Raw genomic sequence first — 25,565 nt, forward strand, 5'->3', positions numbered from 1 at the left:
TTTATGTCATTGTGATCCAGGAGAATGTTTGACATGATTCAAAGCTCCTTGAATTTGTTAAGACTTATTTTGTGTCCTAACATGTGGTCTATCTTTGAGGATGTCATTGCACACTTGAGAAGAATATATATTCTGCTTCTTTGGGATTAAATGTTTTTTTTGTTTTGTTTTGTTTTGTTTTTTCTTTTTCTTTTTTTTTATTTTTTATTTTTATTTTTTATTAAATCTTTATTGTTCAGATTACATTTGTTCCTCTTTTTTTCCCCCCATAACTCCCCTCCTCCCAGTTCCCGCCCCACCCTCCGCCCTCACTCCCCACGCACTGTCCTCATCCATAGGTGCACGATTTTTGTCCAGTCTCTTCCCGCATCTCCCATTCCCATTTCCCCCCCAAGAATAGTCAGTCCATTCCCCTTCTATGTCCCTGATTCATTGTAATCACCAGTTCATTCTGTACATCAGATTATTTATTCACTTGATTCTTAGATTCACTTGTTGATAGATGCATGTTTGTTGTTCACAATTTGTATCTTTACCTTTTTCTTCTTCCTCTTTTTAAAGGATACCGTTCAGCATTTCATATAATACTGGTTTAGTGGTGATGAACTCCTTTAGCTTTTCCTTATATGTGAAGCTCTTTATCTGACCTTCAATTCTGAATGATAGCTTTGCTGGATAAAGTAATCTTGGTTGTAGGTTCTTGGTATTCATCACTTTGAATATTTCTTGCCATTCCCTTCTGGCCTGCAAAGTTTCTGTTGAGAAATCAGCTGAGAGTCGTATGGGTATTCCCTTGTAGGTAATTGAGTCTCTTTCTCTTGCTGCTTTTAAGATTCTCTCTTTGTCTTTTGCTCTTGGCATTTTAATGATGATGTGTCTTGGTGTGGTCCTCTTTGGATTCCTTTTGTTTGGGGTTCTCTGCGCTTCTTGGACCTGTAAGTCCATTTCTTTCACCAGGTTGGGGAAGTTTTCTGCCATTATTTCTTCAAATAGGTTTTCAATATCTTGCTCTCTCTCATCTTCTGGCACCCCTATAATTCTGATGTTTGTACGCTTGAAGCTGTCCCAGAGGCTCCTTACACTATCTTCGTATTTTTGGATTCTTTTTTCATTTTCCTATTCCGGTTGGGTGTTTTTTGCTTCTTCGCATTTCAAATCTTTGACTTGATTCTTGCACTCCTCTGGTCTGCTATTGGGTGTCTGTATAATATTCTTTATTTCAGTCCGTGTATGCTTAATTTCTAGTTGGTTCTTTATCATAGCATCGAGGGTCTCATTAGTGTTCCTGAGGCTCTCATCAAGTTTATTGGCAGCTCCTAGCACATTATTGCAAGCCCTCAAAATTGCGTTTTTTAGCTCTATATCCTCCATTTCTGTCATGTTTTTTTGTCTCCGCATTTTTTATGCTTTCTTGGTGCACCCCCTTGTGGTCTTTGTGCGCAGTCTTGTTCTAGTTAAGCCTTGATTGTTGTAGTTAATACTAGAGGGATTTGACCACCAGGCCGACTGGCTGTGAGAATCAGCTGTGTCTGCCACGGGAAAACTTCTGTCCTCTGGAGAGGTGCTAATCTAGCCTTTGCCTGAGGCGATCCGGCAAATGGCTCTGTGCAGGGCTTGGGCGGGGCGGGATCAACAGGGCGGGCGGAGGGAGCAGTTATGGCTGCTCTCAGTCCCGCTCCCAGAGGCTCTGCTTCTCAGAACCCCAGCAACCTGCTGCAAACCTCGGAGAGAAAGCTGCCCTCACGTTCCAACTGATGCCAGACAATCCCGCTTCTCCCGTTTGAGTCTGAGTCCCTAGAGACTCGCCCGGATCTGGAGCTCAGAGTCTGAGACTCCCTCCTGATTGAAAACAACAACCGCGCCCTCAGCCACCATCCCGCTTTGCGCGCACACCTCCGCACCTTTATATTTTCCACACTGCGCCTCCTCTGAGCCTCGGTATGCTGTTGTCTTTCCTTCTAGTTGAAGAGTCTCTCCTCAGCCAGCCTTCCTGTGGTTCTGGGTGATGTCCGTTCCGTCTTTTAGTTGTATTTTTGAAGTGGTTGTTTGCGACAGCAGTCTCTGGTGTTTACCTATGCTGCCATCTTGGTCTCCTCTCCGGGATTAAATGTTATGTAAATATCAATTATATCCACTGATTTAGGGTGTCATTTAAGGTCACTGTTTCATTGTTGACTTTATTATTATTTTTTTCAGTAAGATCTATCCTGTGAAGACAGGGGTATTAAATTCTCATAATAGGACTATATTGCTGTTGATCTCTCTATTAATGTCCATCAAAAATTATTTTATAGCCCTGGCTGGTTTGGCTCAGTGGATAGAGCGTCAGCCTGGGGACTGAAAGGTCCCAGGTTCGATTCCATTCAGGGGCACATCCCCGGTGGGGGCGGGCAGGAGGCAGCCAATCAATGATACTCTCTCATCATTGATGTTTCCATCTCTCTCTCCCTCTCCCTTCCTCTCTCAAATCAATAAAAATATATTTTAAAAAATTATTTTATATATTTAGGTGTTCCTATATTTGGTGAATATGTGCTTATAAGGGTTATATCCTCTTGTTGGGTCAGTCCCTTTAGTATTACCTGTATTCTTTGTCTCTTGTTATGGCCTGTGTTTTGAAGTCTAGTTTATCATATACTAGAGGCCCGGTGCACAAAAATTTGTGTTCTCGGGGGGCGGGGTGAAGGGGGTCCCCCAACCCGGCCTGCGCGGCTCTGCACCCTGTCACACACAGAGCAGGGCCGATCAGGGGGTTGGTGTGCTGCACCCTGTCAAACACAGAGCCGCAGAGCAATCAGGGGATTGGGGAGCTCAGCAGGTCGAATATTTTATGATAATCCCTCCTGGCCTGCTCCTGGGTGGCAGAGGGCAGGCCCAATCCCTAAGTGCAGCCCCTGGTCAGGCTCAGAGCAGGGCCGATTGGGGAGTTGGGGCGCCGCCCTGTCATGCACAGAGCAGGGCGGATAGGGAGGTTGCGATGCCACCCTCAGTCACGCTCAAGGTAGGGCCGATTGGGGGGTTGGGGCACCGCCCCCTGTCACACTCAAGGCAGGGTCGATGGGGAGGTTGTGGCGCCACCCCCTGTCACGCACAGAGCAGGGCTGATCGGGCGGTTGGGGCACTGCCCCCTGTCACTCACAGAGCAGGGCTGATCAGGGGGTTGGGGTGCTGTCCCCTGTCACTCACAGAGCAGGGCCCATCAGGGGGGTTGGGGCTCTGTACCCTGTCACGCACAGAGCAGGGCCCATCAGGGGGGTTGGGGCTCTGTACCCTGTCACGCACAGAGCAGGGCCCATCAGGGGATTGAGGAGCTCCCCCCTGTCACTCACAGAGTAGGGCCGATAGGGGAGCTGGGGCACCGCCCCCTGTCACACACAGAGCAGGGCGGATCTGGGGGTTGGGGCGCTGCACCCTGTCACACTCAGGGCAGGGCCAATGGGGAGGTTATGGCTCTATCCTGTCACACACAGAGCAGGGCCCGTGGGGGGGGGGTTGGGGCGCTGCACCCTGTCACACACAGAGCAGGGCCGATCAGGGGGTTGGTGTGCTGCACCCTGTCAAACACAGAGCCGCAGGGCAATCAGGGGATTGGGGAGCTCCCCCCTATCAGGCACAGAGCAGGGCTGATCAGGGGGTTGGGGCGCCTTCCCCTGTCACGAACAGAGCAGGGCAGATAGGGAGGTTGTGGCCCCGCCCCCTGTCACACACAGAGCAGGGCTGATCAGGGGGTTTGGGCGCTGCCCCCGTCACGCTGATCCCGGTGCTGGGAGCCTCACTGCTCTGCCGATCCCGGTGCTGGGAGGCATATTGTCCTTTTACTATATAGAATAGAGGCCTGGTGCATGGGTGGGGGCTGGCTGGTTTGCCCTGAAGGGTATCCTGGATCAGGGTGGGGGTCCCCACTGGGGTGCCTGGCCAGTCTGGGTGAGGGGCTGAGGGCTGTTTTCCGGGTGGCGAGTGATTGAAGCTCCCAACCGCTCCTTGTTTTCTTTTCTTTTCTTTTTTTTTATTCTGGGCCAGCTTTAGCTCTGAGGCCTCGCTGCTGAAAACATCGATACAAAGTTTCGGTCCGCCTGGCTTTCAGTCTGACTGATTTCTGGGGTTTTGTTTAGCTTCTTATTTGCAACATAGTACATAGTTGCTTAGAGTTGCAGCTGAGAGGCCGGCAAGTGAGGCGGGGAATGTTGGAGTTCGCAGCAAGCAAGCCTCATGCTCGCTTCAGTGCCTGGTTGCCGGCCGCCATCTTGGCTGACAGTTAATTTGCATATACTCACTGATTAGCCAATGAAAAGGGTAGCGGTCGTACGCTAATTACCATGTTTCTCTTTTATTAGTGTAGATAAGTATTGCTGCCACAGTTTTTATTTCATTTCTATTTGCATGGTATATTTTTTCCATCCATTCACTTTCAGCCTATGTGAATCTTTTGTTCTGAGATGAGTCTCTCATAGATATAGGTCATATATATGGGTTATGTTTTTTATCCATTCAAATACCTTATGTCTTTTGAATGGAGCATTTGATCCATTTACATTTGAGATCATTATTGATAGGTACTTATTTATTGCACTTTTTTCTTTATACCTATGTTTCTCTATTTCTTATTTTTTTTAAAAGCAACTGGTTTGAACCTTTAACATTTCTTGCAGTGATGGTTGGGTGGTAATGAACTCCTTTAGCCTTGTGCAGTCTGAGAAGCTCTTTATTTCTCCTTCCATTTAAATGATAGCCTAGCCAGATAGAGTAGTCATTTATTGCTTTGAATATTTTATGATAATCCCTCCTGGCCCGAAGTGTTTCTGTTGAGAAATCAGCTGACAGCCTTATTGGAACTTCCTTGTAAGTAACTGACTGTCTCTCTTTAAGATTCTCTCTTTGTCTTTAATCTTTTTCTATTTAATTATGATTTGTCTTGGTGTGTGTCTCTTTGGGTTCATGTTGATTGGGATTCTCTGTGCTTCCTGAACTTTTGTGAATTTTTTCCTTCACCAGGTTAGGGAAGTTTTCTGTCATTATTTCTTCAAACAGGTTCTCTATCCCTTGCTCACTTTCTTCTTTTTTTAATCCTCACCTAAAGATATTTTTTCCATTGATTTTTAGAGAGAGTGGAAGGGAGGGGGAGAGACCGAGAGATTGGTTGCCTCCCACACACACCCTGACCAAGACTGGGGATTGAACCTGCAACCAAGATATATGCACTTGACCAGAATTGAACCTGGGACCCTTCAGTCCACAGGCTGACCCCTAACTCACTTCCTTATCCTTCCGGTACCCCTATGGTGTGATGTTTTTACGTTTCATGTTGTTCCAAAGTATCCTTAAGCTATCCTCAAGCTTCTAAATTTTTTTTCTGCTCTTATTGAGTATTTTTTCTTCCTAGTCTTCCATATTGCTGATTTGATACACTACTTCATCTAACCTACTTTTTATTCCTTGTAGTATAGTAGTCTTGATGCCATTCTTCATTCTTCATGGATATTTTCCATGGTTTCTATGTTCTTTTTCATGCTGTTGTAGTTCTCAGTAAGTTCCTTGAGCTACCTTATAACGTACTTTTAGCTCTGTATCTGATAATTTGCTTGCCTCCATATCATTTAGCTCTTTTTTTTGGATAGCTCTTCTATTCTTTCATTTGGGTCCTGCTTCTTTTTCTCCCCATTTTGGTCTCTGTGTTTTTGTTTTTCCCCCTATGTATTAGATAGATCTGCTATGACTCATAGTGTTCAGGTTGGCCAGATGTAGTAGGTGTCTTGTGGGATGAAGTGGTGCAGTCACCTTGATCTCCTGAGCTGGGTGCTCTAAGAATGTACCTTGTGTGGGTTATGTGCGTCCTGTTGTAATTGGGTCTTTTTTGCTGTTTGCCCATTCTTGGGTAGTACCCTCAGGCTGACTGACTGTAAGGCTCAACCCTGACCATGTGTGTAAGTGTTGGAAAAGTGCAGTCTCAAGAAATCTTGTTGGGCTCAGTGGCACAGTCTTTCCAATCACCTGAGCTCTGTGCTCCAGGAATGTTTCTTACAGGTTATGTGCACCCCCTGTTGTAGCTGGTCCTTTTTTGCCTGGAGTTAACCCTTTAGGCTGGGTGACTATAGGGATAAACCTCAATCACCATGTTCAAGTGCAGGTTGCTGTCAGATGTCTGTATGTAGCTGGCCTTGGGCTATCTGTCTGTTGTTACCATGCTTTTCACTGTTTGTGTCGGTGTCTACTGGACCTGAGTGTGTGTGGGAGAGGTACATCTGTATAAAAGGATTGTCTTTAAGCTTAGAAGTTGGGGCAGATCTGTGAAAGGACTCTCTGATGCTGCAGTCTTTTCGCAGCAAGGGTTCAGGAATTTGGAGAAAGGGCTACGACATAAATGAAGAGACTAGACAAGATATATAAATTTGGAAGGCATATGGGAAAGCCAGGCGGAGGCCTCACCCTCTAGTGAAGTGGGCTTTCTGATTGTCCAGACCCATGGCTTTTATTCACACATTTTGCCCTTTAGCAAAGCAAACACACATATCAAAGGTAAGGTTTGGTAAACAGTAAAAGATTATCAGGTTAGGGGAATTGCCTTCAGCTGTTCAGCCAGCAGCAGGTAATAATATGCAAATTTTCAGCCCTGCTGAATATCAAAGTCCTATCAGCCTTTTGAGGACTTTTCGCATTTATTATGACCTGCTGGTCTTAGCCTCCAGCACTCTGAGGTTCACCTCCACATGTCAGCGACTCTACCTCCCTTCCTAGGTTGCCTTGTGATCACACAGTCAGGCACTCAATGAGGGGAAATTAGTTCCTGCTTCATAGTTAACCCCTCTGTCTCCAACTCTAGTTATCCCTAGCGGGGCTTGCTGCAAGTTCAGGTTGGGTGCAGCCAGCTGTTCTTCTGCAGTAGCAAGTTCAGCCACTCTGGGGATTAGGGGCATAAATTGAAAGAGTCTCCCATTGAGGATGAAGCTGGCCCAACCTGCAGGAGGAGTTTAAGCACTTTGTCCTCATCCCAAATACTACCCATAGAGGTCTCACACTTTGGGCCACTCTCATTTTCCCCATGTAACAGTGCCTAGCAGGGGTACTGGAGACTTTTCAGGGCTTATCCAAACAGTCTTCCATTGGGGATAGTGCACACTACCTATAGAAGGGGAGCCCCCTTTCCTTCCCAGGACAATGCAGGCTCCTAATTTAAGGGAGCTCAGATTTGCTTTACAACAGTATAGCTACAGAGCATAGCACTTGCCCATCTGGCTCCCAGACAGAAGCCTCCCCTGGAGACACAGTCCAAAAATCCCAGCTCTACACAGCTCATCATCACCCTTGTGCCACCAAACCAAGCAGGAGAGGGCCAAAAATTAGCCTTGCATGGCACTCTGATCTCTCTCAGCAGGATGGGGTCAAAATTACAAGCTCTTCTTGGGCTCCTAACTCAGCAGAAAGGGCTGAATGTCCAGCTCCCCCATTTCCCCAAAGCCAGCAGGGAGAGGCAGGCCAAGCAGCAGTTTTGTGGGAGGGTTGACGACTCTGTGCTAGAGGTAGGAGTGACCATTTCTCTCTCCTAAGCCACACACTATAGTCACTGACTTGTAGCCTAAGTCTTTTCAGAGAATAGAGGGACCCTCGAAGTCACTGCTGGGTGTAGCCAGCAGACCCCTCTGCAGGACCTGAGTACGGCAGTGTAGCCTCTCCAGCAATCAGAATCCAGAGTGAACTCCCAAGGCTGGTGCTGCAACGTTGGGATTGTTCCTTCCTCAGTATGGTAGTGTTTGAACCTCCCAGGCAGACAGAATCTCCACTGATTCCCACTGTCCACTGCTATGTGGCATCCCATTCCCATCATTTTTGCTCTGAGTTGAGGATCCCTGCATGGAGATCCGTAGGTAGGGAGTTTTGAAGCTGTGGTATCCCCCCAACTTCTCAGCCTCTGCACCTGTGTGAGGGGGCTCTCTAGTTCTGTGTCTCCACTTCTCTTACCAGTCTCTATCTGGCTTCTTCTATGCTCCTTGGTTAGAATATTTCAGATCAGCTATACTTCAATTGGTTTTTTAAGTTGACTGCTCTGTAATTTAGCTGCAAATCTTGTTTGGGGCAGGGAATAAGTGGACACAGCTTCCAGCTGCTGCAGCTATCTTGGAGTCTTCCTGATTCTAATAGTTTTTGATAGCTCTCTTGATTTCTGACATAACAGAATATTTAAACTCATCTTTTAATTTTTGACTGAATCCTGAAATTATCTCTTTTCCAAAAGAGCCCTGGTTCTTTTCATTTATATTGTTCATTGCTACTGTCTAGGCCAGGGGTGGGCAACCCGTGACACGCGTGCCAAACATGGCCCACCAGTAACTTTTGCTGGCACGCGAAACCCTCTTTTATAATCTTCCATTTACAATTTTTGTGAACATTTGAATGACTTAAATGTTAAATTACAAGGAACTGGCAAGACACTTGATGTTATGTTTGGTTACATAAAGGCTTTTGAAAAGAAACTGGAAGTCTTTAAGAGGGATGTAGATGGTGAGAGATTTAGATATTTCCCAAACCTCAAGAGGCACATCAAAGACCTCCCAAAAGATGACAGAACAGACTGTCAATGCCTTCAAAAGCTGTTTTTAAACATCATCGAGTCAACTATTGAGCAATTCTTCTCAAGATTTGCGAAATTCAGAGAACTGGAAGAGACAGCAAAATTCATGAGTTTTCCAGACAGCATAAAAACTGGAGGAACTAAACTTACAAATGTTTTCATGGATAGACATGGCTGACTTTGAAATGCAGTTGATTGAATTTCAGAGTAGCTCAATTGGGAAACAGAAATTTATTGACCTTAGAGTTGACTTGGAAAACATTGAAAAAAAGCGATTAGAGACAGGATTACCAGAGAGAAGTCTCGAAAACGAACTGTTGAGGACTTAGAATGCCATTCCAGAAAATTTATTCTGTTTAAAAAACTTTGCAACAGTGTTACTCTCCATGTTTTCATCCACATATGCTTGTGAATCTTTGTTCTCAGTGATGAATTTTGTTAAGTCTCATAATAGGAGTAGCCTGACGAATGAAAGTAGTAGCTCGTGCATATCTCTGAAAACCACGAAATATAAACCTGATGTAAAATCTCTGTCATCAGTGATGCAGCAGCAAAAGTCGCACTGATAATATCAAACGGAGTCATAAAATTTTCTGTCGGACTATCAGTGTACATGTATATGTTAAAAAATAAATGTATTTTTCATCATCATATAGGGTTGGCATGCAGAAGAATTTTGAGTCAGAGATTTTGCTGGTTTTGGCACGCACTCACAAAAAGGTTGCCCACCCCTCGTCTAGGACTTTTAAAAACTTAAGTATAGTTGGTAAACAATATTTTTTTGGTTATATTCGTTTCATGTGTACAATATAGTGAATCAACATTTTTCTACCTTACCATTTTTATACCTTATCATAATTCTAGTAATTATCTGTCACCATGTAAACGTATCACAATGTTATTGACTGTATTTCCTTTCTATTTTTCAACCATTTCCCTGCCTCCTCCTTTCTGGTAACCATTCTTTTGGTCTCTGTTTATGTGAATCTGTTTTTGCTTTCTTTGTTTTTAGAGTCCATATACTATAAGTGAAACCCGTATTGTCTTTCTCTGCCTGACTTATATCACTTAGCATAATACTCTAGATCAGGTGGTTCGTGAGGTCCGAAAGGTTGGTGACCACTGGTTTAAGGAAACCTTTGGAGCAGCAGTCACCAACAGGTGGTCCGCGGACCACTGGTGGTCTGTGAGATCCGAAAGGTTGGCGACTGCTGCTCTAGATCCATCCATGTTGTTACAAATTTTTATCATTTTTAAATTTTTTTTGGAGGGACTGGTTCTTTATTTTAAAAGGATACACAATTTTCAGTATCAAAACAGTTGCACTATTGGTTTCTCTTTCTCCCAATTGGCCCCCAAAGGGACCACACCAAAGGAGAGTACATTTTAAGCCAATAAGCTACAGGATGTGCACCTTACAGACCTCACAGAAACCTCACTAAAAATGAGGCATTAGGTAGGGAAAGAAACTTAAAGATCAGCACACTGCCAGCCCAGACTGTAACAAGCTCTCACAGCCAGACAGGGTGGCCAGTGTGCCCCAACCCCAAAGAAGCAAAGTTTCAAAATAATACAAAATTTAAAAAGTTTTGTACATAAACTATTCATTTACATTAGTGTATCCTTCATTTCTGTTTGGTTCTTTTTTACAGTTTTGAAGTTCTCCCTAAGTTCATTGAGCATCCTTATAACCAGTTTTTTGAACTCTATATCTAGATTTCTTGTCTCCGTTTTGTTTAGTTCTTTTTCTGGAATTCTATTCTATTCTTTCATTTGGGACATGTTTCTTTGACTCCTCATCTTGGCAGCCTCCCTGTGTTTGTTTCTATGTGTTAGGTAGAGCTATTGTGTCTCCTGGGCTTGGTAGAGTGGACTAACGTAGTAGATACTCTATAGCAGCGGTTCTCAAACTGTGGGTCACGAACTCTTTGGGGGTCAAACGACCCTTTCACAGGGGTTGCCTAAGACCATCGGAAAACACATATATAATTACATATTGTTTACAGTAGCAAAATTATAGTTATGAAGTAGCAACAAAAATAATTTTATGGTTGGGGTTCACCACAACATGAGGAACTGTATTAAAGGGTCACAGCATTAGGAAGGTTGAGAACCACTGCTCTATAGGGTTCAAGTAGCACAGCCTCTCCTGTCACCGAAGCTGGGCACTCCAGGTGTGCCCCTCTCCATGTGGGCTGTGTACACCCTCATGTTGTAGTTGAGCCTGATTGCTGTTGGCACATCATTGGGAGGGATTTACCCCCAGGCCAATTGGCTGCAAGCATTGGCAATAAGCACTGACCTTCTTGGAGGATCAGCTGTGCAGGGGCCCGGCACAGAGGAAGACTTACTTCAGTGGGGCTCTGGTGCCTCCTGAGTCTGCCCCTTGAATGTGACCCTTCTGGAGGTGATTGGGTGGTGCTTCAATGTGGTCTGAAGCTGTCCACTGGGTACTCTAGTTCTGGGCCTCCCTGTAAGTCCAGATCAAGATTGGCTATTGCCTGTGTTCTGTCTGGGGCCATCTAGAATGAGCTACAAAGCAATATGTAGGTGGCTGCTACTTGTGCTGAGTTTGGAAGTGCCCACGTGAGGCCATGCTATGAACCAAGGCCAGCTGCTGCTAGTGCTATGCCTGGGCCACTTAGCAAGAGGTACAGAGAATGCTGAGGTCAGATGCTGCTCATTTGAGAGATTTTAGGAAAGTTTGAAGCATGAGCCAAGACAGGCCATTTCTATGTAAAAACCACTGGTAACAACTTGCGTGTGCCCACAAGTTGGGTGGGGCATGGTCTTCGGGCATCACTAGAGCAAGGTGAATAAATGTGAGCCAGGTTGATGGAGACTCGGATATGGCACCCATCTGCCTGCTTTTTGGGGGGAGGGCTCAACAAATAAGCAATAGAGTCTGCCAGCACTTTTGTCTGGCAGAAAGCTGCCCCCCACCTATTGCACCTGATGCCAGACAACTTAGTTCCTCCCTATTTGTCCTTGGTGCCTCTTTGCAGCTGCTGCCCCAGCGCTGGAACTCAGAGGGAGTGAGTTCCAGTAAGTCTGTGCATGGGCCCTTTAAGAGGAACTGCCTGGGACTCCAACAGCCATCCTTCTCATGCAGCCTCAAACCGGACTGTTTTTTACAGCCAGAGTTATGGGGAGTTCTCTTCCTGGCACTGGGACCCTGGGCTGGGGGGCCTATGTGAGTCTGGGATCCCTTACTTTTTAGGAGGATCCTCTGCAGCTGAGATAACTCTCCTGATTTGTATTCACCATATGTGGTTGTGGGACCAGCCCGTTACTGATCTCTGACTCTCCTACAAGTCTCAATATGGCTTTTTCTTTAAGTCCCTAGTTGTAGGATTTCCATCCTACTAGGTTTCAGACAGTTCTGAATGATGGTTATTCTGTAGTTTTGTTGTAATTTTGATGTCATTTGTTTGTTTTTTTAACGTATTACTCTTACTTCTGTTTCTGAGATACAAAGATTCTGGTTCTCAATGACACTAGTATAATTGCTTGTTTGCTTTATCCCACATTATAAGTGCAAAAGTCTGAAGTGTTTCTTTTTATTTTTTTATTTTTTATTGTTTTATTGCTTAAAGTATTACAAAGAGTATTACATATGTCTCCTTTTTTCCCCCACCCTTAACAATCCCCCGGCCTCCCCTACCCCGCAGTGTCTTGTGTCCATTGGTTATGCTTATATGCATAGTCCTTCGGTTGATCTCTTACCGCCCCCCCCCCCCGCCCGCCCCTCAACCCTTCCCGGCCTTCCACTGTAGTTTGACAGTCTGTTCGAGGCAGCTCTGTCTCTGTATCTATTTTTGTTCATAAGTTTATAATGGTCCTTATTATCCATGAGTGAATGAGATCATGTGGTGTTTTTCCTTCATTGACTGGCTTATTTCACTTAGCATAATGCTCTCCAGTTGCATCCATGCCGTTGCAAATGGTAAGAGTTCCTTCTTTTTTACGACAGCATAGTATTCCATTGTGTAGATATACCACAGTTCTCTAATCCATTCATCTACTGATGGACACTTAGGCTGTTTCCAGATCTTAGCTATGGTGAATTGTGCTGCTATGAACATAGGGGTGCATATATCATTTCTGATTGGTGTTTCTGTTTTCTTGGGATATATTCCTAGAAGTGGAATCATTGGGTCAAATGGGAGTTCCATTCTTAACTTTTTGAGGAAACTCCATACTGTCTTCCATAGTGGCTGCACCAGTCTGCATTCCCACCAGCAGTGCACGAGTATTCCTTTTTCTCCACATCCTCTCCAGCACTTGTCGTTTGTGGATTTGTTGATGATAGATATTCTGACAGGTGTGAGATGGTACCTCATTGTTGTTTTGATTTGCATCTCTTGGATGATTAGTGACTTTGAGCATGTTTTCATATGTCTCTTGGCTTTCTGAATATCCTTTTTTGAAAGGTGTCTATTTAGGTCCTTTGCCTATTTTTTTATTGGATTGTTTATCTTCCTTTTGTTAAGTTGTATGAGTTCCCTATAAATTTTGGAGATTAGGCCCTTATCACATATAACATTGACAAATATGTTTTCCCACGCAGTGGGTTTTCTTGTTATTTTGTTGATGGTTTCTTTTGCTGTGCAGAAGCTTTTTATTTTGATGTAGTCCCATTTGTTTACTTTCTCTTTAGTTTCCAATGCCCTAGGAGCTGTATCGGTGAAGAAATTGCTTCGACAGATGTCTGAGATTTTGTTGCCTTTGGATTCTTCTAGAATTTTTATGGTTTCCCGTTGTACATTTAAGTCTTTTATCCATTTTGAGTTTATTTTTGTGTATGGTGTAAGTTGGTGGTCTAGTTTCATTTTCTTGCATGTATCTGTCCAATTTTCCCAACACCATTTATTGAAGAGACTATCTTGACTCCATTGTATGTTCTTGCCTCCTTTGACAAATATTAATTGAGCATATTGGTTCGGGCTGATTTCTGGGCTCTCTATTCTATTCCATTGATCTATATGTCTGTTCTTGTGCCAATACTAGGCAGTTTTGAGAATAGTGGCTTTGTAATACAGCTTGATATCTGGTATTGAGATCCCACCTACTTTGTTCTTTCTCAGGATCGCTGCAGCTATTCAGGGTCTTTTTTTATTCCAGATGAATTTTTGGAGAGTTCGTTGTAGGCCTGTGAAATATGGCGTTGAAATGTATAGATTGCTTTGGGTAATACGGACATTTTAATGATGTTGATTCTACAAATCCATGAACATGGTATGTTCTTCCATTTGTTTATGTCTTCCTCTGTCTCTTTTTTCAACGTCCTGTAGTTTTCTGAGTAGAGGTCTTTTACCTCCTTAGTTAAGTTTATTCCTAGGTAGCTTAATTTTTTTGGTGCGATGGTAAATGGGATTGTTTTTTAGACTCTCTTTCTGTAAGTTCACTATTGGTGTATAGAAATGCCATAGATTTCTTGGCGTTAATTTTGTATCCTGCTACATTGCCGAATTCATTTGTTAAGTCTAATAGTTTTTTGATGGAGTCATTAGGGTTTTGTATGTATAATATCATGTCATCTGCAAATAAGGACAGTTTTACTTCTTCTTTTCCAATTTGGATGCATTTTATTTCTTCTTCTTGTCTAATTGCAATGGCTAATACTTCCAGTACTATATCGAACGGAAGGGGGCATCCCTGTCATGTTCCTGTTCTTAGGGGAAATGGTGTTAGTTTTTGTCCATTGAGTATGATGTTGGCTGTGGGTTTGTCATATATGACTTTTATTATGTTGAGGTATGATCCTTCTATTCTCACCTTGCTGAGAGTTTTTATCAAAAATGGGTGTTGGATTTTGTCAAATGCTTTTTCTGCATCAATTGATATGACTATGTGGTTTTTTTCTTTCATTTTGTTTATGTGATGTATCACATTTATTGATTTTTTGATATTGTCCCATCCTTGCATCCCTGGGATAAATCCTACTTGGTCATGGTGTATGATCTTTCTGATGTACTGCTGGATCTGATTTGCTAAGATTTTGTTGAGGATTTTGGCATCTATGTTCATGAGGGATATTGGTCTGTAATTCTCTTTCATTGTGTTGTCTTTACCTGGTTTTGGTATTAGGGTGATCCTGGCTTCATAGAATGAGCTTGGAAGTGTTCCTTCCTCTTGAATTTTTGTAGTAGTCTGAGGAGGATAAGTTTTAGTTCTTCCTTGAATGTTTGGTAAAACTCCCCTTGAAGCCGTCCGGTCCTGGGCTTTTTTTGCTGGAAGGATTTTGATGACTGCTTCAATTTCTTCCATAGTTATTGGCCTATTGAGATTTTTAGATTCTTCCTGATTGAGTTTTGGAATGTTGTATTTTTCTAGGAATATGTCTATTTCTTCCAGGTAGTCTAGTTTGTTGGAGTATAGTTGTCCATAGTATTATTTAACAATCATTTGTATTTCTGTGGGGTCTGTTGTTATTTCGCCTCTATCATTTCTGATTTTGTTTATTTGGGTCCTCTCTCTTTGCTTCTTGGTGAGCCTGCCTAGGGGTTCATCAATCTTGTTTATCCTTTCAAAGAACCAGCTCTTTGTCATTGATTTTATGTATTGTTTTTTTGGTCTCTGTGTCATTTATTTCTGCTCTGATCTTTATTATCTCCTTCCTTCTGCTCACTCTGGGCTTTTCTTGTTGCTCTCTTTCTAATTCTTTGAGTTGTAGAGTTAGATGATTTACTACCATTTTTTCTTGTTTTTTGAGATAGGCCTGTAGAGCTATAAACTACCCTCTCAGGACTGCTTTCATTGTGTCCCATAGGTTTTGGATTGTTGTGTTTTCATTGTCATTAGTTTCCAGGATGTTTTAAATTTCTTCGTTGATCTCATTGGTAACCCAATCAATATTTAATAACATGCTATTCAGCTTCCAAGTGTTTGAGGATTTTGGGTTGTTTTTATTGTAGTTTATTTCTTCTAATATTATGCCATCATGGTCTGAGAAGATGCTTGGTATGATTTCATTCTTCTTGAATTTGGGGAGACTTTGTTTGTGACCCCATATGCGGTCTATTTTTTAATATGTCCCATAAGCCCTTGAGAAGAATGTATATTCCGTGGCTTTGGGGTGAAATGTTCTGAAGATGTCAATTAAGTTCATCTGATCTAGTGAGTCATTTAGGATTGCTGTTTCTTTGCTGATTGTTTGTTTAGAGGATTTATCCAGTGTTGTCAGTGGTGTATTAATGTCCCCTACTATGATTGTATTGTTGTTGATCTCTCCTTTAATATCTTCCAGGAGTATTTTTATGTATTTGGGTGCTCCTGCATTGGGTGCATATATGTTTATCAGGGTTATATCTTCTTGTTGTATTGATCCCTTTAGTATGATGAAGTGGACTTCCTTATCTCTTCTTATGGCCTTCACTTTGAGGTCTATTTTGTCCAATATAAGTATTGCTACCCCAGCTTTTTTTTCATTTCCATTTGCCTGAAAGATATTTTTCCATCCCTTCACTTTCAGTCTGTGTGAGTCCCTTATTCTGAGGTGGGTCTCTTGTAGACAGCAAATATTTTGGGTCATGGTTTTTTATCCATTCAGCCACTCGATGTCTTTTGGTTGGAGCATTTAGTTCATTTACATTTAAAGTTATTATTGAAAGGTACTTGTTTGTAGCCATTTCTTTTTTGTGTGGCTGTTTTCTTTCTGAGCTTTTTATTTCTTCTTTTTACACCAGTCCCTTTAGCATTTCTTGCATTGCTGGCTTGGTGGTGATTAAATCCTTAGCCTTTTTTTGTCTGTGAAGCTTCTTATTTCCCCTTCAATTTTGAATGATAGCCTTGCTGGATAGAGTATTCTTGGATTCAGTCCTTGTTTTGCATTACTTTGTAAATTTCTGTCCATTCTTTTCTTGCCTGATGTGTTTCTGTTCAGAAATCATTCGATAATCTAATGGGAGATCCCTTGAATGTAACTTTCTATCTCTCTCTTGCAGCCTTTAAGATTCTTTGTTCTGAACATTTGCCAAGGTAATTATGATGTGTCTTGGTGTGGGTCTTTTCGGGTTCACCTTGTTTGGGACTCTCTGTGCTTGTGTGATTTTTTTCTTCCCCACCTCAGGGAAGTTTTCTAATATTATTTCTTCAAATAGGTTTTCTAACCCTTGTTCCTCTTTCTGTTGTTCCGGCAACCCTATTATTCATATGTTGTTTCGTTTCATGTTCTCCCATAGCTCCCTTAGGCTCTCCTCCTGTCTTTTAATTTTTTTCTCCAATTGCTGTTCAGTTTGGGTGTGTTTTGTTTCCCTTTTTTCTAATTCGCTAATTTGGTCCTCCGCTTCTCCATTTCTACTGTGTAAACTTTCAATGGTGTTTTTTATTACAGCTATATCACTCTTCATTTCTTCTTGGTTCTTACATAATTTATTGATTTTTTCATCTGTTTCTTCTTGCTTCTTGCATAAGTTGTTGATTTTTTCCTCCATCTGGTTATGCACTCTAGGACCCTTAATCTGAATTCTTTTTCTGCCATGTTGCATGCCTCTGTATCACTTAGCTGCTTTTCTGGCGAGTCTTCCTTTTCTTTCCTTTGGGGGTTTCTTTGTCTACCCATGTTTTATCGTACAGCCATATCTAGATGTTGAGTCGTTCAGTGGCTGCTCCTTGGGTGGCAGTGGCTTCTCGGGCTGAGGTTGCTCCTCGGGCGGTTGTGGTAGCAGCTGCTCCTCAGTTGGCAGCAGTTCCTCTGGTGGGTGCTGTTCACAGTTGTGGTGACTCCTCTGGCTGGTGGGTGGAGGCTTCACACACAGCTGCTGTTCCTCAGACAGAGGGTGTGGTGATCAGGAGGCTGCTGTTCCTTGGATGAGGGCGGGCTACACAAGCCTGAAGTGTTTCTTTTATTACACAAGTATACATGTCTTTATTGTTTCAGGAATCAATGATATTCAGGGATGTGGCCATAGATTTCTCTCAGGAGGAGTGGGGATGCCTGGACCCAGCTCAGAGGGACTTGTACAGAGATGTAATGCTGGAGAACTACAGCAATCTGCTGTCAGTGGGTAATGTCATTTATACCAATAATTTAGAGTTCTCTTCTGGAATGCCTTTTTTCTTCCACAGTGAATTTCTTAGCTGCTTTTTTAGTTACTAGCTGAATTCCTGTTCTCTATTCCTAAATGAGTGGTTGGAACTGAAATGAAAAGGAAGAATAGGAAACTGAAAGTTCCAATTGGCTATAGCTGAAGCTTCATCTTTTTTCTCTGGCTATTCCTGTAGTGGCATCTCTTTTTTGATCATCAAGGGACTGCATCTTACATGGATCTGATTTACCCATAGCATAACCATGTTTTGTATCTTTTCTTGTGAGCAGGACTTTACATACCTAAGCCTCATGTTATCTCCTTATTGGAACAAGGGAAAGAGCCCTGGATGGTTGGCAGAGAACTGACAAGAAGCCTGTGTTCAGGTAAGTAAGAAATGATTGAACAGCCGAAGCCGGTTTGGCTCAGTGGATAGAGCGTCGGCCTGCGGACTGAGGGGTCCCAGGTTCGATTCCGGTCAAGGGCATGTACCTGGGTTGCGGGCACATCCCCAGTGGGAGATGTGCAGGAGGCAGCTGGTCGATGTTTCTCTCTCATCGATGTTTCTAACTCTCTATCTCTCTCCCTTCCTCTCTGTAAAAAATCAATAAAATATATTAAAAAAAAAGAAATGATTGAATAAAGCGGGGCATTATACGTAATAAGTTAGCTGATCAGTAAGGAAACAGTGTCTTCAAGATATTATCTTACAAGCTCCCATCAAAACACTAGGCCTGGGAGAAAAAATAAGTTTTTGTGGGTTTTTTTTACCATGAGTTTATAAATGACCTATTTCATTTCTTCCCTCACTTACTAATCTTTTTATTATTATTCTTTAACACACCACTTAATTTCAAGTAGAAGGTTTCCTTCACTTCCCCTCCAAAGAAAACTTTTACCCATATTTAAATTTCAGTTCATTATTAGCCTTTCTTTCTCTTAGACTATCTAAATGTTTTCTGTTACCACCCCCAAAATAAGATGTGTGTGTGTGTATGTGTGTGTGTGTGTGCGTGCGCACACATGCATTTGTATATATTCCACTGCTCTTCCCCTCCAAGTAATAGTCTTCAGTATAGCTTCCAGCATTTGGGCTTCTGCCATTGTGTGAGCAAGAGGGAATTGTGTGAAAGGAGATCAGCAAAATAGCAGGATGTATGGGGTGTTGGTGTGGTAGGTACATGTGGGAGGAAGGGTGTACCTGCAGGTGATTTGGATTTTTTGGACTTAGGTATGGACTTTGAATTCTGCTCTAAATGAGGTAGGTGTAAAGCCATTTTATTCTGAATGAGGTGATTTGAGCAGAGGAGTGGCAACATGTTTTTAAAGGAATACTCTAACTCAGAGATTGCTAATTTTGGATTTCTTTGTATAGAATTTAGGGAGTCAATGAAGTTAGATGAGAAGGAGAAAAATGCATCTTTCCCTGGCCAGTGTTCAGTTGGTTGGAGAGTCATCTCATGCACTAGAAGGTCATGGGATTGAATCCCAGTCAGGGCACAACCTAGATTGCAGGGTCAGCCCCTGGTTGGGGCTTGCACAGGAGGCAGTCAATCAATGTCTCTCACATCAATGTTTTTATCTCTTTCCCTCCATCTCTAAAAACATAGAAAAATATTGATATTTAGTAAACTCTAAGTGAAACTTAGTATTTCTTCCAATTATGGTATATGCAGCAAACCATAATAGTATTAGTTCCATGATTTTGACATGAATGGAAATCAACATATTGAATTATTATTTGTGCTCATCACTATTTCATAACTACTGTAGTACTAGGTTTACTGCTAGATCTTACTATTCAGTGTGTTAGTAAAGAAGAAAACTCCAGGAAGAGGGATGAACCCCTGTGAAAGCCCTTCTAAGAGGGGAAAGCTTGGTGTGTTTGAAGAACTGAAAGAAAGCCAGTATTGCTGGGCCCCATGAGCAAGCGAGAGTGAAATGTGAGTCGAGGTTGGAGAGACAGGTAGGAACCACATTACTCAGCCTCTGCTGGCATTATGAAAAGTATGGATTTTTGTAGTAGAAGGCCAAGCCAAGTGCATTTTTGGTCCCTGAATAGATTACTGAGTGTGAAACTTGCTGGGAAAACTGGGTTAGGAGGCTATTTTAGTGGTCTGAGTAAGAGATAATTCTGGTTTGGAAGAGGGCATTAACAGTGGAAATAGAAGAGGATAGTTTTAAGTTACTTTGGAGCTTAAAATTGTTGAAAGGTTATATAGAGGTACGAGTAAAAAAGATTATACTAGAGATGTTCTAATAGGCTCTATTTTGATGTCTTCAAATCATTTCATTAGCTTAAAAATTCTACTTTTTGATAAGAAATTCTTTCATAATAATACCTGTCAAATACTAAACACTTTATTGAGAGATAATTACAAACATTTCATCACCCTTCCAGTAATCATTTCTTTATCTTTACAGATAAAGAAGTGGGGATTTAGAAAGGTTAAGTAATTGCCTAGGAACATATAATGAGTAAGTGTCAGAGTTGGTACTCAGCTTATCAGTCTGCTTCTTGTTCCTATCATCTTTCCATTGCAGTGTTTGGCACTTTGTCATTTTCTTTCTGTCTGCCTTAAACTTCAGCTGCCACTCCTCTCAGTCACTACAGGTGGTAATGAGCAAGTGTCTCTCTTCTTCTAAAATAAGCATCACAAAATTCTAAGGCAAACAATAGTTTCACTTAATCCCTAGCACATAACAGATTCTGAGTCTTCCCTATCCACCACTCACATCAAAATAGTTCTATCCTTAGACTTATCTCAGGCTATTCCCTCATGTGGCTTGCCTTCTGTAATCTCTTTCATATTCCATCTAATATATCCTTTATTATGGAGCCTATTGTTTCTGCCCCAACTGAGTGTGCAGCAGTTTAATTCTAACACTGACTACCCAGAGTTGACATAGACCCCGTAGATTAATAGCAAAATCCTACACAATACTGCCTTTACTTCAACTGCCAGCTGTAAGTCTCAGGGGGTCCTCAGAACACCCATACTTCTGACCAACTGGCTATAAAGTTGGGGCTTTCCGTGACTCTTACAGTTTTAATGATTTGCTAGAATAACACAGCACTTGGAAAGCTCTATACTTACAGTTGCAGTTTTACTGTAAAGGATATATATTAGGCTAAGGTCTGTGAGGCTCCCAGATGCAGAGGGTCCATACCCTCTATCACTGTTGAGTCAAAATGCATCACCCTTTTGGCATTTCAGTGTGTACAGGTAGCAAGCTTTAGTGTCCAGAATTTTTATTGTGATTTATTTATATTCACATGATTAATTGAGTCATTGACCACTCAATTTCTGGTTCCTCTTATCTCTCCAGAAGTTGAGAAGATGAAAGTCCTAAACTTCTAATCACATGTTTGGTCTTTCTGGTGACCAATGTCTATCCCAAAGCTATCTTTGGACCTACTATGTTTGACTTGATTAGCATAACAAAAATACTTCTATCATATAAGAAATTCCAAGAGTTGTTGAAGCTCTGTGATAGAAACCAGGTACAAAGACCAAATTCATTTTTTTATTATATCAAAAACCAAGAATCTTCCCCTCTATGGATTTATTTCTTTCAAGAGACTTTAATGGAGGTCAGAAAATTATCCAGTTTTTATAATATATATGCATGCACGCATGCTTATATAGATGTATATAAAACTAGTCATTTTTTCATATGCTTAAACATTGTATATTTACCAGTCTTTCCAGATGATTCTGATTCATATGAGTATTTGAGAAGGATTGTAGTTTTCTATTTCCATAGTCTCTTCTTTCCGCTTTCTGCATTATACAGTCCTGCACCACTTAACAACAGGGATACGTTCTGAAAAAGTATCATTAGGTGATTTCATCACTGTGTGAACATCATAGAGTATACTTACACAAACCTAGATGACATATCTTACTACTGTCATTGTGTGTGCTATACTTTTATAAAGCTGGAAGTGCAGTAGGTTTGTTTACACTAGCTTCACCACAAACATGAGTAGTATATTGCAGCACAACCTTAGAACATCTAGGATGTAACTAGGCAATAGGAATTTTTCAGTTCCATTATGTATTTACTAAAGGCCCGGTGCACAAAATTTGTGCACTTGGGGGGGTGGTCCCTAAGCCTGACCTGCGCCCTCTCACAGTCTGGGAGCCCTCAGAGGATGTCTGACTGATGGCTTAGGCCCATGAGGAGCAGGCCTAAGCCGGCAGTTGGACATCCTTAGCACTGCCACGGAGGTGGGAGAGCCTCCCGCTACCGCAGCTGCGCTCACCAGCTGTGAGCCCAGCGTGTGGCTGAGTAGCACTCCCCCTGTGGGAGTGCACTGACCACCAGGGGGCAGCTCGTGCATTGAACGTCTGCCCCGTAGTGGTCAGTGCTCATCATAGCGACTGGTTGTTCCACCATTTGGTCAATTTGCATATTACCTTTTTATTATATAGTATGAGACCACAACTGCAGATATGGTCCAAATTTGACTGAAATGTCATTATGGGGTACATGGATGACTATATCTCACTACATTCTATACATTTCTAGTCCATTTTTCAGATTAAACAAATATACTTGAGAACTGTATATCATTTACTACCAGATATCTTACATTTTTTCATTTCTATTATAAAAGTTTAACTTTTCACAAATGGGACAGAAATAATATTTGCTATTTTATTTTCTTTCAGATCTGGAGTCAATGTGTGAAACCAAGTTATTATCTCTAAAGAAGGAAGTTTATGAAATAGAATCATGCCAGAGGGAGATAATGGGACTTACAAAGTATGGCCTCGAGTATTCTCATTATAGAGATGTTTTGGAATATGGCAGCCACCTTGAAAGACAACTGGGATATCAGAATGGTCATTTCAGCCAAGAAATACTTACTCATGGATATATGCCCACATATATTCAACAGACATTCTTTACTCTGCATCAAATAATTAATAATGAAGAGAAACCTTATGAATGCAAGAAATGTGGGAAAGTCTTTAATCAGAATTCACAATTTATTCAACATCAAAGAATTCATAATGGTGAAAAATCTTATGAATGTAAGGAGTGTGGGAAATTCTTTAGCTGTGGCTCACATGTTACTCGACATCTGAAAATTCATACTGGTGAAAAACCCTTTGAATGTAATGAATGTGGAAAGGCCTTCAGTTGTAGCTCATACCTTTCTCAACATCAGAGAATTCATACTGGTAAGAAACCCTATGAATGTAAGGAATGTGGGAAAGCCTTTAGTTATTGCTCAAATCTTATTGACCATCAGAGAATTCACACTGGTGAAAAACCCTATGAATGTAAAGTATGTAGGAAAGCTTTTACTAAGAGCTCACAACTTTTTCAACATGCAAGAATTCATACAGGTGAGAAACCCTATGAATGTAAGGAATGTGGCAAAGCTTTTACTCAGAGCTCAAAGCTTGTTCAGCATCAGAGAATTCATACTGGTGAAAAACCCTATGAGTGTAAGGAATGTGGCAAAGCCTTCAGTAGTGGCTCAGCACTTACTAATCATCAGAGAATCCACACTGGGGAAAAACCCTATAATTGTAAGGAATGTGGCAAGGCTTTTACTCAGAGCTCACAACTTAGACAACATCAGAGAATTCATGCTGGTGAGAAACCTTTTGAATGTCTTGAATGTGGGAAAGCCTTTACTCAGAACTCACAACTTTTTCAACATCAGAGAATTCATACAGATGAAAAACCATATGAATGTAATGAATGTGGAAAGGCTTTTAATAAATGCTCAAACCTTACTCGACATTTGAGAATTCATACTGGTGAAAAGCCCTATAACTGTAGGGAATGTGGGAAGGCATTTAGTAGTGGGTCAGATCTCATTCGTCATCAGGGAATTCATACTGATGAATAATAAAAGTTAAAGCTCTTCCTAATATTTTAAACAACAAATAATGTTAGAGAGTTACCATCTTTCACTATTTGTTTTCATTCATATAAATGCTAATTTTCATAATTACCATATATATATATATATATATATATAGAGAGAGAGAGAGAGAGAGAGAGAGAGAGCCTATATTGGCATTTATCCATGCTTCCCCAATATTGTACTAATGGCAGATGTTCAGTAATTCTTTTCTTTCCCATTATTTTGTCCTACCTTCTTGGTGTTAATGTTATATTATTCTTTATATTTGCTTGTGTTTCAGAGCTATTTTTTTCTGTTCTGATTTATATATTTGTGCTTAAATTATGTGATCTTGTATTTTTAATTCCTTTAGAAATTTAACTTGCTTTTGAAATCAGTGTTAATATTTTTGTCTCAGAAATTTATATTTTCTTAAAAAAACCAGAAACCAAAAAGCAAATATTAATTGTAATCAGAGTAACTATAGATGACTACTCTCAAGTTGGTAGAGTACATCCCACCATACTTTGTCTTTAAAGAAAGTGTAGTCATGATATGCATATTGTATCTTCACCTGCTCTTAACATGTCAAAAAATATGATTGCCATTTCAGCAAATGTAGATTTTTTATTTTTAATGACTTATACTCAATGACTTTTTTAAATGGCTTTATTATTCATGTTATGGTTGCATCTAAATGTTCACATGCCCTGAGTATATGAACCAAAATTTATCTTTGGATTTGTGTTTTTCTTTTAAAAAATGTATTTTAATTGCTGAAATTATCCACATCTTTTCCTTATAAACTTTTATGTTCCTTTTCATTAGCCCTAATCCCAGTCTCATAGTAGGAGGTTTTTAATCACTATTATAAAAATGTTCTAGATTTTTTTTTTACTTTTTTTTTGATAGGTGTTAGTGGTATTTCATATGTTTTATTTCATGTACAGTAAATATAATTATGCTATATCTATTGGTTTGTTATGAGGATTCAATGAATGAATAAATTTAAAGTATTAGGACTATATCACATACTAAGTGCTTAGTAAAAGTTGTCCATTTTTATCATTGATATACTAATTTTCATAATTACCTTATTATTTGTGGGAAGGATTTAAACCATGTTGTTTACCTTTGTATAAATCAAAGAATGTGCAATGAAAAAAGAAATGAGTGTAATGTGTATAAGAAAGCTTTTCTCATCACTCATTATTCAGCATGGGTTTTTAAAAGGAAAAGGAAAACTTTGTGAGTAGTCTCAATTCAGACTTCATCGTTTATGCTGCACAAAGATGAATACTAGCCTTAAACCCTATGGATATAATGATTGGTAGGTGAAAGCACAAGTGTTAAAGTAGGAAATGATGAAAATATTTTTCCTAGTAATTAGTTCCCCCAAAGCAGAAAATATATAGGCCAAATGTTTTGCCCCCTTGATCAACATGGGTTAACCATTTGTACACATAAGCGTCTATAGACACAAGTGGTGGACCTTTTTTAATTAAATAAAAAATATCATGGCAGTTAACTGGTTAAGGAACTAAATCCTTATTATACACATTACTTAAATGTGAACAAAAGTGAGAACAATTGAAAAACCTGTGAGTGGCAATCAAAGTTATATAGGGAATTTTATAACCCAATATGTGTGTGTGTGTGTGTGTGTGTGTATTACAATATTAGAAAGATCATTAAGAAACAAAATCAATATATAACCCAAGGAGCTAAAACAAACAAAAAAAATCTAAAACATGGGGTAGAGAAGGCATTATTAGTTATAAAATGCATAAATAAGTAAAAGAAAAAAAGTAAAATAGAAATTTTTATGATTTGACTGAAAAAAAGACAAACTTTAGTGATTCATGTAAGGAAGTAAGGATGACAAATAGCATTGTGAATGAGACAATGACATGACCACATATTTACATTTGAAAGGACTAGATCTTTTTCAGTGATAAAAATGTTTCGGTGATTGAAAATAGATTAAAAAATGCATACTGATGAATAATAAAAGTTAAAGCTTTTATTAATAAAAGTTAAATAATAATAAAAGTTAAAGATTAAAAAATACTTTAAATGTCACATGGCTACTAAAGAAGAC

At 40.7% G+C, this 25,565-nt stretch overlaps 1 protein-coding gene across 1 annotated transcript in view; it reads left to right on the forward strand.

Moving 5' to 3' along the window:
* Window positions 1-23,530, forward strand: part of LOC102435860 (zinc finger protein 383) — a 55,492-nt gene extending 31,962 nt beyond the window's left edge. The window contains exons 3-5 of the mRNA XM_014462586.2: window positions 17,445-17,571; window positions 17,883-17,978; window positions 22,272-23,530. Coding sequence (XP_014318072.1) covers window positions 17,445-17,571; window positions 17,883-17,978; window positions 22,272-23,467 — 1,419 coding nt within the window. The 3' untranslated portion in view covers window positions 23,468-23,530. The remainder of the gene's footprint in view (window positions 1-17,444; window positions 17,572-17,882; window positions 17,979-22,271) is intronic.
* Window positions 23,531-25,565: the final 2,035 nt, after the last annotated feature.

The sequence above is a fragment of the Myotis lucifugus genome, unplaced genomic scaffold (assembly GCF_000147115.1).
Source record: "Myotis lucifugus unplaced genomic scaffold, Myoluc2.0 scaffold_185, whole genome shotgun sequence".
NCBI classification, from domain to species: Eukaryota; Metazoa; Chordata; class Mammalia; order Chiroptera; family Vespertilionidae; genus Myotis; species Myotis lucifugus.